This window comes from Micrasema longulum, unplaced genomic scaffold (assembly GCF_059751315.1).
Source record: "Micrasema longulum isolate JH-2025_06_02 unplaced genomic scaffold, ASM5975131v1 h1tg000625l, whole genome shotgun sequence".
Taxonomy (NCBI): Eukaryota; Metazoa; Arthropoda; class Insecta; order Trichoptera; family Brachycentridae; genus Micrasema; species Micrasema longulum.
Window position 1 is genome coordinate 1 of NW_028277821.1, and position 16285 is coordinate 16285.

At 31.3% G+C, this 16285-nt stretch overlaps 1 protein-coding gene across 1 annotated transcript; it reads left to right on the forward strand.

The window, feature by feature from the left end:
- Positions 1-7: 7 nt before the first annotated feature.
- Positions 8-11551, forward strand: LOC148280046 (lipase member H). The gene is made up of 5 exons (XM_088228995.1): positions 8-155; positions 2675-2852; positions 4947-5138; positions 9868-10036; positions 11199-11551. Exons 1-5 carry the CDS (start codon positions 69-71, stop codon positions 11272-11274), a joined length of 702 nt encoding a protein of 233 aa, XP_088085121.1. The 5' UTR covers positions 8-68; the 3' UTR covers positions 11275-11551.
- Positions 11552-16285: the final 4734 nt, after the last annotated feature.

The window sequence follows — 16285 nt, forward strand, 5'->3', positions numbered from 1 at the left end:
TAAACCATCCCGTTAAAATAGTCATTCATGGGTTCGGAGGGGGAAGAAATTTAGCTCCTAGTACTGATATGAGGAAGGCCTATTTTACCAGAGGGAACTACAATATCTTCATTGTGGACTTCGCGACTTTGGTCAAGGAACCCTGCCTTAGTCAGGTAAGTCTCTTTGACAAAACTGTTTCATTGAACATTGTTTATTCCACAAGAAGTCTATTTGATTACATATATTTCTTCAAATGTATTAACAATGGTAACATGGATATCAATGTATGCTTCCAGAACTAAGTACTTTTGTATTAATAATTTCTGAGTGAAGAATTTAAGCCAGGAATTCATCCTGACTAAAATAAAAAAAATTAGATAAAAACGTGAAATTAACAATGATTGGGGTTTTTCACGAATCGGGAATAACGTGAAAAATATTAAGAGCGGTTTTTTAATATTTTAATGATTTAACTATCAATGCAAAGAAGACAAGTTTTTATGCATGGTTTTCGGGTTTAAAAATGAGTACCTACATACAAAACGGCTAGAAGTTGACATCGCGTTACTTTGATGTCACACGTCACGTGTCATGCCCACCGAGTGCACTTTTAATAAGCATTGCGTATAAACATGGCGCCGTAACGTAATACGTGCCGTATGTCCATAGGGCATTTTTGTGTCATTTAAAAAATCCGTATTTTTCCAACGTCTCACGCTAAAAATAATAATACCCTTACCATTGTAATTTTTTGCTTTCCAAAAAAAAAGTGAAAATACAGAATTATCTTCTTTTTTATTAAGCATCGAATTCAGATTAAGTAATAATGAGAAAGTTCCGTGTTCAAAAAAAATAATTGTTTTTGTTAATAGACTATTAAACTAAGCAAAAAAAATAATTCATTATTTTTATAGGTCGTATTATCAGGGCTATGGTTTTTAAAGTGTATTGCTGAAATAACTCCGCGTGTGACGTCAGAGGTTTTTCCCTGTCAGTTCTTCCGATTGGTTGGTTTACGATAAGCAAACCAGATATCCATCACAACTTTCATATCATTGGTGGTTGGAACCAATGACGGCATTTAACGTAGCGCGTTTTTATTAAAATATTATAATTTTTTGTACACTTTCAAGAAACTTAGCGGTACAATTTGATGCTCTATTTATTACCGCGCACAAGAAAAAAATATATATCCAATTTACCGTAGGGCTGAAGTCCTTAAAAGAAAAGAAAACGAATAAGCATATACTTTTTCTTTTATTTGAGTTAAAAATAATAAAAACAAACGCCAATTCATAACATATAGAGCGATATTCAAACATGGGCAGTTAAGTGAATGTTACAATATGTGTAAAGTGATCACTTAAACCAGCCATTGACAAGTCATACGCCTTATCATTCCTTAGACTTACATATTCCCTTCTGAAAATGGTTCTTCGTGTTTTGAAATACATATTCATCAACTCCATAAACTCTGAATAAAATCCAGTACTTAAATATAAAGATTTTGATGTAAATTAAGTTTATTTTTTGTGTTCTTATTACTAATTACTGCTGGATTCGGTGTTTTATGTATTTATTTGTGTCATAGCACAATGTCAATCGTTTGCCGTAAAGAATAGGCTAAAGTAAGCGAGTAGAATTTGTTGTTCTAAATACGAATTATTTGTCTTTTTTTTAAATAGCCTCCATAATTTGACCGGGTCAAATAACCGATTTATGATTCATTAATTCAATTCACGGTTGGTTTGTAATTGTAAGTAATTAGATGATTCAAACAGTTTTATTTATTCCGTTCAGTCTAAATAGACGAATAATTTTTATTTCTAAAATGAGAAAATTCAGTGCCTTAGGATATTGGATATTTTTTTTCCTCGCGCGCGGTAAAAATTAGAGCATTTTTAATTATACTGCGAAGTTTCTCTAAAATGTATTAAAAGAATAATAAAAAGATTTTAATAAAAACGAACTTCTTTAAATGAAGTCACAAGTTCTTCTTAGTCAACCAATAATGGAGTGTTGTGATAGATTTCCGATTTCCAGGAAGCCAACCCTACTATCAGGACGACTCACTGAAGAGAACTATTGATGACATGCGCCGAGTAATTAAAAAAAACACGAAACTTTTAAAAATCGTAGCGATGTTCTGTGACATAATTCAACACTGTAATTAGGCCTCCTGGCCTGTTGTGGTCACATTCGAAACCAGGATGATCAGTCTGGGCAAGAAGACATATTAGCATATTAAAAAAAAAATTAGAACCAAGAAATTTTTAAAATATAAAATTAAAAAAAAAAAACAAATGGTTGCTTACTTCTGCAGGGGAGAAGTTAGGGCAGCGCGGTGCATTATCAGATTCCCCCCTCCTCCCTCTTCGTTTCTCCCCTGCAGAAGAAAGCAACCATTTGCTTTTTTTGATATTTAATTTTTTTAAATTTTATTCGTGCTATTTTTTTTTTTTAAATGCCAATATGTCTTCTTGTTCATACTGATCATTGTGGTTTCAAATGTGACAGGGTTTAATGAACACCCTGTATATCAATTACATATTATTTCAAAGTTTTCAATTTTTTTTTAGGTATGTAAAGATAATTTTAATGTCCCTTTAGTAAACGTATATTTAGTATTGACATAATTTTCTATGTCACTGTAAACCTAGAAGCTAAAGTACAGTTGTGAACTTGGCACTAGATAGCGTGGGCCCCACGTTTCTGCAGCCAGTGCATCGCCCAACTGGTGGAGTACCTGCAGTTACACCCGCGAGGAGTTCCTCCTGACAGGCTCCACCTGATCGGCTACAGCGTGGGAGCTCACATCGCTGGACTGGTGGCCAACCATTTGCTGGAAGGGAAGCTTGGTCGAATAACTGGTTAGTAATCTATAAACAAAAATATATATTTTCATATTTTAGATTCATTATATAAATAAAAGACAAGTGATTCTTTAATCCACAAATTTGGAATATCCAGTGACCGGTTTCATCGCTTTCGCGACATCTTCAATACTGGTATTCAAACTTTAAGGAGTTCAATGTATAATTATACAAAACAGAGGTAAGGATAGATCATTCAAAATTATATGAAAGTAAATGAAATAACAACAAGCTACAAAAAGTGGCTTGGTGGGATTTTAGTTTTAGTAAAAATATAACAAGTGAAATTTTTTTTAAATTGTAAAAATGTATAATATATACTATTAAATAAAATAAATAAAAAAAAGTTATTTTAATCTTAAGGATCATTATCAATTTTTTTTGGGTTAACTAATGAGTTGATATAATGCTATTTTAATGAGTTTAAGTATTTTAATTTTGTGCCCCATCCTTCGTGAGTGTGATTTTTGTCAATTATTATTTCTGAAAAACAAAGGGTAAAAAGTCATTAGTAAAAATATATTATTAATTTGTGGATTAAAGTATCTCTCGTCTTTTATTTAAATAATAAATTACAATGAACTTCCATCAAGAATTTTCACTCACACACTTTAAAATATTTTAGATTGCTTTTATTCCTTAATCAATGCGTTTTTTGTTTTTGAATTAATTTCTTGTAATTTTATCTCACATACATACACAATAATTTCAATATTCTTTTTAAAATGTATTTTGAGTATTTCCAAATTATTTGTTTAACTGTTTCCTTTTGAACTTTTGAATTTTTTTTTACTATTATCTTTTTTGACACATTTTGAATAATTATAGATGTTTGTATTAACTTTATCTTGTCTTTATTAATGTATTTTTAAATGTCATAATTTATTTATAACCTAACTCCGTTTACTTGTAGTATGTATATTTAATTTTTTTTTTAAATCTCCTTGCATGTAAAAGGCACAAAGTACCGTTTATTTTAATAAATTCAATTTTAATTAAATGCGTTTAATTGAATTACAAGTACTACCTACTAGAAATAAGAATATAATTGTATTTATTAATGCAAACACGACTTCATTATATCACAATTATTAAGGTTCATGTCTTGATTTGTTAAAAAATATTGATATATAAAAATTTGGTTTAAAAAACTGCGTTAAGTAGGGACTTTTCTTTACTAAAATCATCAATACACCAATCTTACCTTACTTAACATATCTAATCCGAATAGCGGATGGACGCTCGAATATTGCGTTTTGCTGGTTTGCGGGATTTTGGCGTTTGCTATGTGTTATCTTCACTTACATACTTTCCCATTGAACCCCAATACAAAATAATGCAATTACAATTACCTACCTGGGCTTCTTCCAACATAAATTTTCGAGCTTCTCTGGTCACGGCAGGTTCTATTCGATTATGTGGTCAGATCAGCACTGTCGATTTCTTGACTATAAATTCACAAGAGAACACGACCCGGGGGATTGGAATGACTTGTTGATCCCTAAAATAAATTACTAGCGATCGCGCTAGGAATATCAAATCACGTGTGCATTCGTTGACAGTTCAGTTCTTATTGAGCCGGAATGAAAAAGATTGTACCCGCAGTAGAATAATTACAACATTTTCACTAGGGCTGAGTAGCAATAAATAGGTGGCAATAAATTCAACACAGCAACCTACATAAATGCAATACACAATAAAATAGTACATGTGGCGCAACCAATATCCAATCGCGAGGCGGACTAATTTTTACTTGATTTCCTTTTTCATGATTTTTACCTGAGAGTAGCCATCGAGTTAAAAACTCTCTTTCGTGATACTTGTTATTTTACACACATAAATGTTTTCTTCATGCCGCCCGAATACGGTTCTATTCACATGTTACATAAAATAAACGTCATTTATACCATTTAAGTTCTGAAAACACATTATTTCATTGTTACAATTAGGGAGCTTATATCTACGGGGAACTGGCGTGATGGTATTAGTAGTAGAAGCGATACCTTTTAGGGTGTGAAACACTATTTAAAAACTCTAGTACTTAAAATGTAATTAATTTTGCCAGTCTATCGACTATCAAACTTTTTGCAGGGCTGGATCCAACCATAGTCTTTTACATGGGCAATAATAGTTCCAGAGATTTGGACCCAACAGACGCTCATTTTGTGGATGTTTTGCATACTGGAGCGGGAATACTAGGGCAGTGGGGGCCAAATGGACACGCGGACTTCTACTTGAACGGTGGCACAAGCCAACCTGGATGCGCCCATGACACTATATTTAGTAAGTGTACTTTATGTACTCGTATTTATATATTATACTAGGGCAGTGGAGGCCAAACGGACACGCGGACCTCTACTTGAACGGTGGCACAAGCCAACCTGGATGCGCCCATGACACGATATTCAGTAACTGTACTTTATCTACTCGTATTTTTGTATTTTAATATCTATTCTTTTACGTGCGCAATTTTCATGAATGCAGGGTGAAATTGAAATCCATAAATGCATAGTTTTTCTATGAAAATATTAGATGTTTGCGATCTGAATTTACCCTTATACTCGTATTACGATTTTTGGGAATGTTTCCAACTCTCTTAAATAACTCTGAATAAAAATGCTACATAGTTTACACCAATATCCAGTTTTGTGGTATTTCACATTGTTTTTTATTGATATAAAAACACTAATTTTAAATATTTCATGTCACGTTTAACCCTTCCAGTACCTTTATGCGATGGGGCATTTTATTTAAAGCTTAACCGAGCTAGGGAATAAACACATAAATCTTAGATTTAGAGTGAAAATATATATTTTTTAAAAAAGCGATTTTCCCACAGTATATCCACAAATAAATGTATTCATTTCCAGTGCGGTTTTTGTAAATGAAATATTGTCATTTCGATAAACTGCCATGAAGTCCAAAAATTATGAATATAGGGTACACGCAAAAACGGCTTACGTCTTACTTCGCTTTTAGAGATATTAATTGTTTTTTTTTCTTCTGAATGAGTTCTATAAATTATAATATCTAAAACTGTGAAAAACGTACTCTTTGCTTCACAAATTGTAGGAAATTAGTCTATACTACCCTATGGTCAAGGCTGGTAAAAAAACAGTCAAAATGCAACGATTGATACAAAGATATCGTTTTTTATATGTTCAAGAACGGAATTTTTTTCAAAAAATTCAAACCTGTGAGATTTGGGTAGTTGAGAGTTGGAGCTCCATCCCCAGTTAGAGATTGAGAGAGAATACACGAGGTTGCTGTTTGATGGTTATTCATTACATGGCAAATAAATAATGAATTATGTTGGACGAGTGTTACGTTGATGATGGGTTGAAGAGACTGCACTTGAACTACATACTGAAACTAAGTGACTGCGTCGAGATGGACTGAACTAAGCTGACTGTACTGACAGGCGTTGCCACGCTCTAGGGTCTCTTTGTATGCCATGTTCCTTTAAAGTTAATTTCTTCATGGTAGGGACGATGTGAATGTACTGCAGAACGATGCTCCCGATTTATGTGCATTACGTAAATTATAGCACCCCCGACTTTAAAAAGATCTCGTAAATCCGACGAGGTGCAGAAAACTCGGAATGGAAAACTACCTTTTGACACCATGCGTGATACCCTCTTTTCTACGGTACTGTTTCCGCTTGGAAAGTGGTCAATGATTTTATGCTTCTTTGCCGAGGTGCCCGAGGTTGATGGTTGATGGTTGAGGTTGAGGTTCACAATGAACCAATGTCGAGGAACTGGACGTCGATTCAGTTGTAGAAGCGGCAGCACTTCCGCCCCCTGTAAATGAAATGCCCAAAAATATGTTCTCTCTCTTTTGCTACTAATTTAAAACTAAAAATATATTTTTTAAATAAATCACCCAACAGATATTGCCGACGCACGACGCGATGATATTATGAGATTATCAAATTACAAAAGGAATGGAGAACATTTTAGGGAAAAGAATATAGAAGTCTAGGCCTTTACATTGCTTATGACCTGTCATTAGTTAGTTTAACTGGCCACGTGACGATATACGAGTTTTAAAAAAAATCATATACTTAAATAAAAATCTTTTTTTTGTTTTGACCATGTTCCTGCTCATATTTCTTGGAATGCGACTCCTTTTGATTGTTCTATTAACTTTTACCTAATATTTCGAAATAAGCTTTCTTCGGAAATGTATCATGGAACATTACCATTTTTGAAAAGCTTTAAATATACTACAATAGATGTCACTTTCGACTTTCACGTTGCCATAAGTTACAATTTTATGACGATAGATGTCACTTTTTAAAACAAACAAACATCACGTCCTTTCTTGTAGGAGTAGACAGAGAGGTTAGAATGTCACATCATTCCGCCCTCGCACACAGACCTCGCTTAATCTAAATTTATTTTATTTCATTACAAACGACATTTACCAATTTTTTAAATCGATTTGAAATATTTATGTCTTTCAATTTCTTTTATTTCTTCGGGTAACGTAATGTACAATTTAAAACCATTGCACAACGAGTTTTGAGACTTCATTTTACTCCACATACGTAATTTTATCATTTTATATTTTTAATTGCGTAATATGTACGGCGTTTGTTAAATTTAAAAATATTTTCATTGAACGCCTTTATTATTTTATTAATGAATATTGCGAAAATATGAGAGAATTTCAATTTTCAAATTCATAAATATTATAATGCACGCACACCGATTATTCCGAATATTGACATGTCCATATTCAAGTTTTTGTTGGATTCAGTCACGCCTTGTCTTTTTAGTCTTTTTCGTTTTCTTCATCCATCGTCGCGTTTTTTTAGCCGTTCAAACCAACGCCAATGCAGTTAGGATTACCATATGACAGGCGTTAGCCACATTTGACGAGCATTTTAAGGTACAGGCGTGTGGCCGGTATTGTTTTAAAACCAGCATTTTTGTATTTTTTTTTATTTTTTTTATTTTATTTAGTTCTATGATAAACATAATCTAATATATATTTAAAACTCAATATTTTTTTAATTATTTTTTTTTTTTTGTTTTTTTTTACAATATACATAAAAGGTAGAATAGAGTATTAAGAAATAAAGGATAATTATATAGAAATCCACTACTTCGGGAACTACACTGGCTACGTTTTCCACAGAGGGTCGAATACAAACTCTGTTGGCTTATGTATAAGTCACTGCACAGCTCTGCTCCGGAATATCTAAGGGAGCTATGCATTCCAGGTGAACTAGCTGACGCTTAGATCAGCTACGTCTACGGCGAGAGGAAAAGTTATTATACCTCTAAGCAAACAGCGCACCAAATTTAGTGAACGCGCATTTGCGGTCGCAGGCCCTATGGCATGGAATGCTCTCCCAGCAGAGGTGCGAGGCTGTGAAAGTGAAGTGATGTTTTGGAAAAAGCTTAAAACCCACTTGTTCTCTAAATCATTTGAATAAATCCGTAGCATGTGACAACAAAATAAATTATTTTAATCAAATTACAAATTTAAAATAATCACCATGTAAAGCGCCCTTGAGGTATTTCGTTACGAAAATGGCTCTATATAAGTTATCCATAATAATAATAATAATAAAAAATGCATATTAACAGTAAAAATAGCAAATAAAAAATCCCACAAAGGCATGGCCTGTTCGTGGGTATACAAGAAATATTTATTAATTTTTGCTCCTATAATAAATAGACAGTTTTAATATTTTCGTGTAACATAAAGGGAAAAGAAAATATTCTGTAAAATATTATAGGTTTTTTTGTATAGTAATTAAAAGGGGAAATAAAAAACATAAAAATAATAAGGGCAACAAAATATATCATTAGGGTGGAGGATAATGAAGAATCTACCACTTTTTACCTAAGAGAGGCATTTTTCTGAAAAATCAGATATTTAGTATTTAGGCACGCTGTACAGGCATCTCTTCTTTTTTAAATGGTCACCTTAAACACAGCACACCTTTCTTTGTTTTGTTAATAATGCTTATCTCAGCCTTAGCTACATAATACACCGATTTTGACAGTAATTTGTGTTCCTATCGTACCTAGTTTTACCAAATTTTATTATTTATTTAAACACTTTATATACATACACAGTTTACATAAATATGCATAAGGGCGGGCATATTGCCTTAAGGCGATTTCTTCCTACCTACCCAAACCGTTCAATTTGAGAAAATCAGTGATATATAAACATATTGTTTGTGATTACTGCGAATCAAACTCATATACAAACATACTCGTATAACTATAAATTTTTCTGTTTTAAAAAAAAAGAAAAAAGTTTTTTTATTGAAACCAACTAGTTTCGGCAATATTATGCCTTCTTCAGGGTTAATTACAAACTAACATAACATTTATAATTTTTTCACAATAAGGGTAGTTAATATTGTATATATGTTTTGTTAGTTTGTAATTAACCCTGAAGAAGGCATAGTATTGCGAAGCAAGTTGATTGTAAAATTATAAAAATAGAAGCGCTACATGAAAACGGTTTATTTTAATATATTAACTAATAATGTTCCACAAAGTAAGTGCTTCAAACATCAAAAATATTTTTTTATTGATATTACTTTCTTTTTAAAGACATATTTACTGTTTAAATTTTTATATTTATATACAATTGACTAAATATCTACACTTTGCTATGAAGAAAGGAGGGGGTAAAGAGGGAGGAGAAAGAAAGAACTCAAATATTCAGGATGTGACATTTCATACGTGATTTGAATGTAAATACGTCTCTGACATCAGTGGGTAGATTATTCTATAATCAAGCAGCTACAACTGTGAAAGAGGAGGCAAAAAAAATAAAGCGGTGAATTAAAAAACTCGCTTGAGAAATTACATTTCAATTAACATACATCCTATTATCTTGCTTGTTTTTCCAATTCCACACCTCCTTACACAATAATTGGGCACCCGGACTCCATTGTAAACTGCTGATTCGGTCGATTGTGTCACAGTTAATGGAAAAATACAATAATAATAACAATAAATAAAAATAATAATTTCAGAGACCTTATCATGTGACCACACTAAGGTGACACCGTACTTCATCGAGTCTATCAATAGTCCAGAAGGGTTCTGGGCCGGGCCGTGCCCAAGTCTCATATCTTATTTGATTGGTTGGTGCGAACCAAGAGATACGGAATACGTTCTAATGGGAGAACATGTAAGCCAAGAGTAAGTGCATATTTATTTTTATTTTTTCACTCTTTACTAAATTGAGAATAGCGCAACTGTGTGGTTGATGAAATAAAGATTTTTTCCTAAATTTGTTGCAACAGAGAGAGATGTCTAGGCATTTTACTTTATTTTTATTTTATTTTATTTTTATTTATTAAGGAAAAAACAACAGTTGTTATATAAGAATACAAGATACAAAAAATAGTACATACATCCAGTTAAAGTTTTTCACAAATATAATCAGAGAACATGTTACACAGTAAAAAGAAAAATAATATATTACATAAAACATGAGAAAAAAAAAGAGCTCGTAAGAAGGTTAAGGGATGAGTAAATAGAGTGGAGGAGTGGAGGAGAGAGATTTTCATACAAAAGTTGACCAATTAGAAATTTTGATATTATAATAAAATAAACATAATTAAAGAAACATAAACTTATTACAAACTGACAAATACCTTTACAGGGCTTATGAGTAGGCTGTGTAACATTTACTTTATTTCTGCCCATGTTTAAATATCCACATTTTCTCAACAGTTCCACCTGTCGAATTTTGGGATGTTTAAACATAGTCAGATTGGTGAATATTACTCCGTGTGTAAAATGGCTATTGAAACCAGCCAATGACAGGTCATTAGCCCTGTAAATGTCTAGATATACACATTTCCTTATTTCTCAAAAACGTTTATCGGAGGGATAACAGAGAGCTGTTGCAATAATTACTCTTCAGGGAAAAAATGCATCTTGTTTACTAAAAACATTGATGTTTAACTAACTGGTATAACAGTAAGTACGAAAAAAAACAGGCATTCCCTAGTAGGGGAAATAATTCAGCCAGAGGAATCCTACCCCCATCAATAAGAATTTCAGTTCTTTTACTTCACAAGAGTCAACGGGAAGAGTTGAGTAAGTGTGAATGTTTAAAAAAAAGCAGAATGGCAAATGTTACGCAGTGTGTAGAGTCACCACTCGAACCAGCCAATGACAGGCTATAAGCCCCGATAATGCCTTGACATCCATATGCCCTTCTCAAACATGTTTTCCCTCTCTGTTGTAACTAATTTAGACCTTAATAACTCCCTTGGGAGGAAATCCAGCCTGTCTACAAACATTTGGATATATTATTTTAAAAACATTGTTAACGTTTTTTTTTAATTTTCAGAGCTCGGGGGATTTACTACGTATCGACCAACGCAAAACCTCCCTACGCTAAAGGCTTCCCGGGAAAAGGGAGATAGCCTAATAAAAAACGATAAAACACTATGAAACCTAGTACCTTATTTATCTAAACCTAAACAACAAAAAAAATATTAGATAATAATTACAAATTTGTGATAATTTTGAATTAAGCTGAGCTTTTTTCTTACTCGGCCATTTTATTTGCCAAGGGCATGCAAACACTACATTTTATTATTTAAGGTAAATCTATGTAAATAAGTCCTAAATTATTTTGTATATAACTATCTACATGAAATGTTTTCAGAATTAGTATTAAAAATAAAATCGTAAAAAAAATGTTTTTTTTTTGTTGTTATTTATAACTATGATTATAAGGGAGGTACCGAATACAGAATAGCATAGGGAAAAAATCTTATTCATTATAATCAAATTGTTAATCTTAATTAATACTTATATTACGCATCGAAATCTGTGGTAATATTGCTCCTAATACGGAACATAATATTTAAACGAAATATTTTTTTGAAATATACAAATTTCATCATTTTAAACAAAAAAACAATGAAAAAAACGAATTTTTAAAAAAATTCTCCTAATATGAGATACTTAGACTTTTAAATTTTTCGTCCATACATGAAATCGATATTATCGCTCCCCAAATACCAATATGGTACCAATGACGGCAGGCTTTGCACTCGATTCACTCCATGCGTTTGATTTCATGCCTTTTTTCAAAATATCCCTTTTTCCTTGCATGCCTTCCAGTTCTGTTTAAAGAGTCTGGAACCTGGATAGTTATAACCTGAAAAATATAAATTAATTTCGTTCTTCTAGAATTCCGCATTAAAAACAATGTTTCAAGAGTATGTTTAAAGAGTACTCCGTATTAGGGTCGCCCAGATATTCCATATAAGAAATAACATAAGTAAAAACAATTATACTAACAGAATTTAACTTAAAAACATAAAATTTTAACTTTTATATTGTTGATCAGTAAAATAAAGTGAAACTTACGTAAATATCAAATCAGAACGGTATGGAAACTTTATAACTGTCTCTGACGCTTATGGTGCGTCTGGCATCAGGGCGTGTACTAACATGCTTTGGTCGGTCGGTGAGGAAGAGGGTATGCTCGGCTATGGAGGGCATTTTTGCTTGGTTTTTGAGAAATACCGTCATCTTAAATCAGGGACATATGCCATATTCGGTACGTCTCCTCTAAGAATGTTTATTGTTTGGGTTTTTTTTATTTATTATGGAATAACCCGCTAAGCCTTTATTTTGAGGCATGTCAGCAGATGCGATAGAGGGGATATGGAAGGAGGTAAAGAAAAATACACCACTGTTGATTTTAATGTTGAGTGTAGTTGAAGATAAAACAGATTGTGAATTTTACTATCTAATGTTATGGAAAATGAATTAACTTCCTAACCAGAGCTAATCATTTTGTCGGTTTTTTTAATTTTTACCACTGCAGCTGCTTGAGTTCAAAGTGCTGTCTTTGGCAAAAAAACTCTATTTACTACCTCAAGCAATATTAGGTAAACAAGATTAATTAGATTTCTTTCTCTTTTTTTTCCCATTCGCTCAAGTGAAGCTTATGGACATCGCCAGATGCCTTGAGGAGACCTTATCGCCAGCCGGCACTCCGCAACCTCTGATTGGTCAATATATGACCCTTTTCACGTGGTTATCGCGACTTTACGAGTAAAAGGCCGTAAAGAAGTTAGCATATTTATGATATAACCGAGATGCTGCACTAAAAACTATAGCGTTTTTGTTGAGTGACGTAAGTAGGCGCTACTCAGGTGCGATTTTGTGGCATCCGTCAGCGCAGTTATTACTCTTAAACAAATCTACCGTGAGAGCGCTTATATGAATTTTACCCTCCGAGTTGCAGTTTGTGGCGAAACCTATTATGAAAGTAGATGTTGCTTATGTTTATGCTTCCGGCAGCATAAAACATAAATTTATGAAGTGGTTTACATATTTCCCTAACTATATTTGTAAGAGGTGTGAAGCCTAATAATTCACGATGAGTAATTGTTATTAAGTATTTGTATATAACCATAAGACTTTTCTATATCTACCGGCTTCGAGACGTACCCGTCTGATCGTCTGATATTTGACCACAAAGGTAGTGCTTTAAATATTATCAATAATTAAGAATTAATAAATGAATTATTTCTGACTTTGTGATTAATATAAGTATAATACGTATGCATTTCATCATGCATTCAAGTAAATTTTTTATATTGTTTCTGTGCTGAGACCAATATTTTCTGATTTAAATAAGGAGATTGAATATTCGTTTATGGAAAGGTAATTTTATTTAAGGTGTAAAATAATGAACAAATATTATTGCATTGAATGCACATTTTTATTGGTTTATTTGATCCTTAATATACAATTCAGAACTTGAAGAAATATCATTACAATAAATAAGAACAACTATTATTTGAAGTATGATGATTTACACATTTACAGAAACATTCATTTTTATGTTTTTATAATCATACTTTAATTGAAGCTTTTAGTTCAAAATTTCAACGGCATAGTAACATGATAAATCAAAATACATCAAGTAAATATTTTTATAATATACCATGACGTAATTTAATCAACTTTTTTAACAAAAAATTTCAATAAATGAATTCTTATATCCTACGTGCAATAACATTTATCTATAATAAAGTGCAAAACACAACCAAAACTAGAGATATTAAAAAGTAGGATACAATTAAATAATGTTTAACTTGAAATTAAGACCTATAATTTAAAAAAAACATTGCAAATTGAGTTTTAAGGAACGGAAGGTAATTAATTGGAAAATATTGTAATATTTTATTTGTATGCATTTTAAAACTTAACATCAACGGAAATAGACGCTAGGGCAAATTAATTAAAGACATTTAGGTATTTATTTCACATATTGATTCAAATATTTTACTATTATAAATACAAAAAATATCAGTGCATAATTGATAAATTTAACATGCGTAAAAAATTGAATATTTATACCGATTTTTTACCAAGAATCAGTGTTTTATTTATTTATTTATTTTTTAAATTGCGCAAACAAAATATAAAACACTGCGTGGAATAAGTAATTAATAGTGCAAGAACATACACAAAACATCACTAACAGAAACATTAATTTGTTTCTGTTCAAAACACGAGCTACGTAATCCATATTGAACGTTTTGTAGGTTATCTTTATAGTTTTGTAATATAATAAATATATATTACTTTACACACAATAGTATATTTTAGGAGATGTTTAGTCTAGTACAGTAATAGTATGGTGAATAGTTAAGTACGTGAATATGATTAAATAAAACAGAGGTTAATTTAAAAAAATAACTTTACGTAACAAAAACATATTTTAAAAAAGTACTCCTGATTTTCAAGAAAAAGGAATTTTATCTAAAAAGAATTTAATGATTTTAAACAATAACAAATACTTTCACTATCGTTCAATTATCAAAGCACCAATACAAACAAACACTTTTAAAATAATAAAATATGAACCACTTAATTACCACAGTCAGAATTTTTCAAAGTTTTTAATATGCATGTAAATAACATGTATTTTAATACATATTTTATTTAAAAAAAATTTTTTTTGTTACTGAAAATTCAAATGCCATTTGATTTGATAATTCTTTACATAAGATAGGCCGAATCCCTAAAATATTTTGTCATAGAGTTGGAAGATAATTTCAAAATAAAATATGATCCGCGATTTGTACGGCGAAACATAAAAAAAATACTTTTAGAAGTTATTTGAATTCAATTGCATCAATACACCGTTATTTGCGTAGATATATGCAATATAATATTCAAATACTATTAAAATTGTGATTGAAATCTAAATGATTGTATTATGTAATCTGCATAATACAGGTAAACCATTTACTATTACATACATCGGTTAAACACTTTTGAAAAATCTTCTGTTGACATTATTTTAATAATTATCTTATTTTATTATATCTTATATATCAATTGCACACTGATTCAGAACCTTCAACTTAAAAAGCTAAATATGCAATAATTATTAAATCTACTGTATTATTAATAATTTATAATTAACATTGCATTTTCTACGCATCCTTTTATTGTCAACACAGCCTTATAGAGTGAGATCACCCCATACGATAAAACTTTAAAATATAAATAAAAAAAATACGTATTTCTAAATATTAATAACATTTTTAATATGGTTTTGTGATATTTTCTCTGTATCATTATATTTCAAACAAATCTTCGACCGACTCGAAATGCATAATAATAATTTTGATAAAACGAAATTAATTTTATCGCTAGCTAATGGTGACGATATAATTCACATCGAATAAATATTATGAACATAGAGTTAAAAATACACGAAATTAAACCGAATTTAAGTTTTTTAGGGAACAAGTATTACCTACCCCAAGTTAATTATTAGAGTAACTTCGTAGTGTAGTGGTTAGTGATTTAGGCTACCTCGTATTAGTACCCGGAATCGGTTTTAGTAATAACGACACAAAGCTTGTATATTTGAGAGTTATATATATGAAGGGTACACGGTTAAAATGGTTGTTGAATTTTTTTCGGTTTTCTAAATATGCCTTTGATAATGACATTTTTTTCTCCTAAATCAGTTTAATACGAGTATAATGAAATATTAAAAACTAACAAAATGGGGTTCCCTGTCATAAACTGTTGGAAATAAATATAGAGTCACGGCCAGTAATAAAACAGTCAAAATTAGACGATTGCCGCAACGAACTTTTTTTCGGTTCGAGAAAGGGGTTTTAATGTTTTTTTTACATATTTTTGTTTCCTTTTTCTGTGATTATATATACAACATATTTTACAATAATTGATATCTTTTTTTAAAACAATATGTATTCAGTGTCTTACGAATGGTGTTTTAATTTTTCTTTTTGCTGTATTATAAATTGGTTATTTGGTAATAAGCCCCTTGTCGTCTACACTTCATGCCAAATCATGTTATAACCATGATTCGATGGATATATACGGCCTTAAGAATGGGGTAATTGTTTTCACCATTTGATGCAT

Coding starts and splice junctions, on each gene's coding strand:
- LOC148280046 (XM_088228995.1), top strand. CDS start 69: ATGAGGAAGGCCTATTTTACCAGAGGGAACTACAATATCTTCATTGTG. Junction 2,853..4,946: donor GAAGCTTGGTCGAATAACTG/GTTAGTAATCTA, acceptor AACTTTTTGCAG/GGCTGGATCCAACCATAGTC. Junction 10,037..11,198: donor GGAGAACATGTAAGCCAAGA/GTAAGTGCATAT, acceptor TTTAATTTTCAG/AGCTCGGGGGATTTACTACG.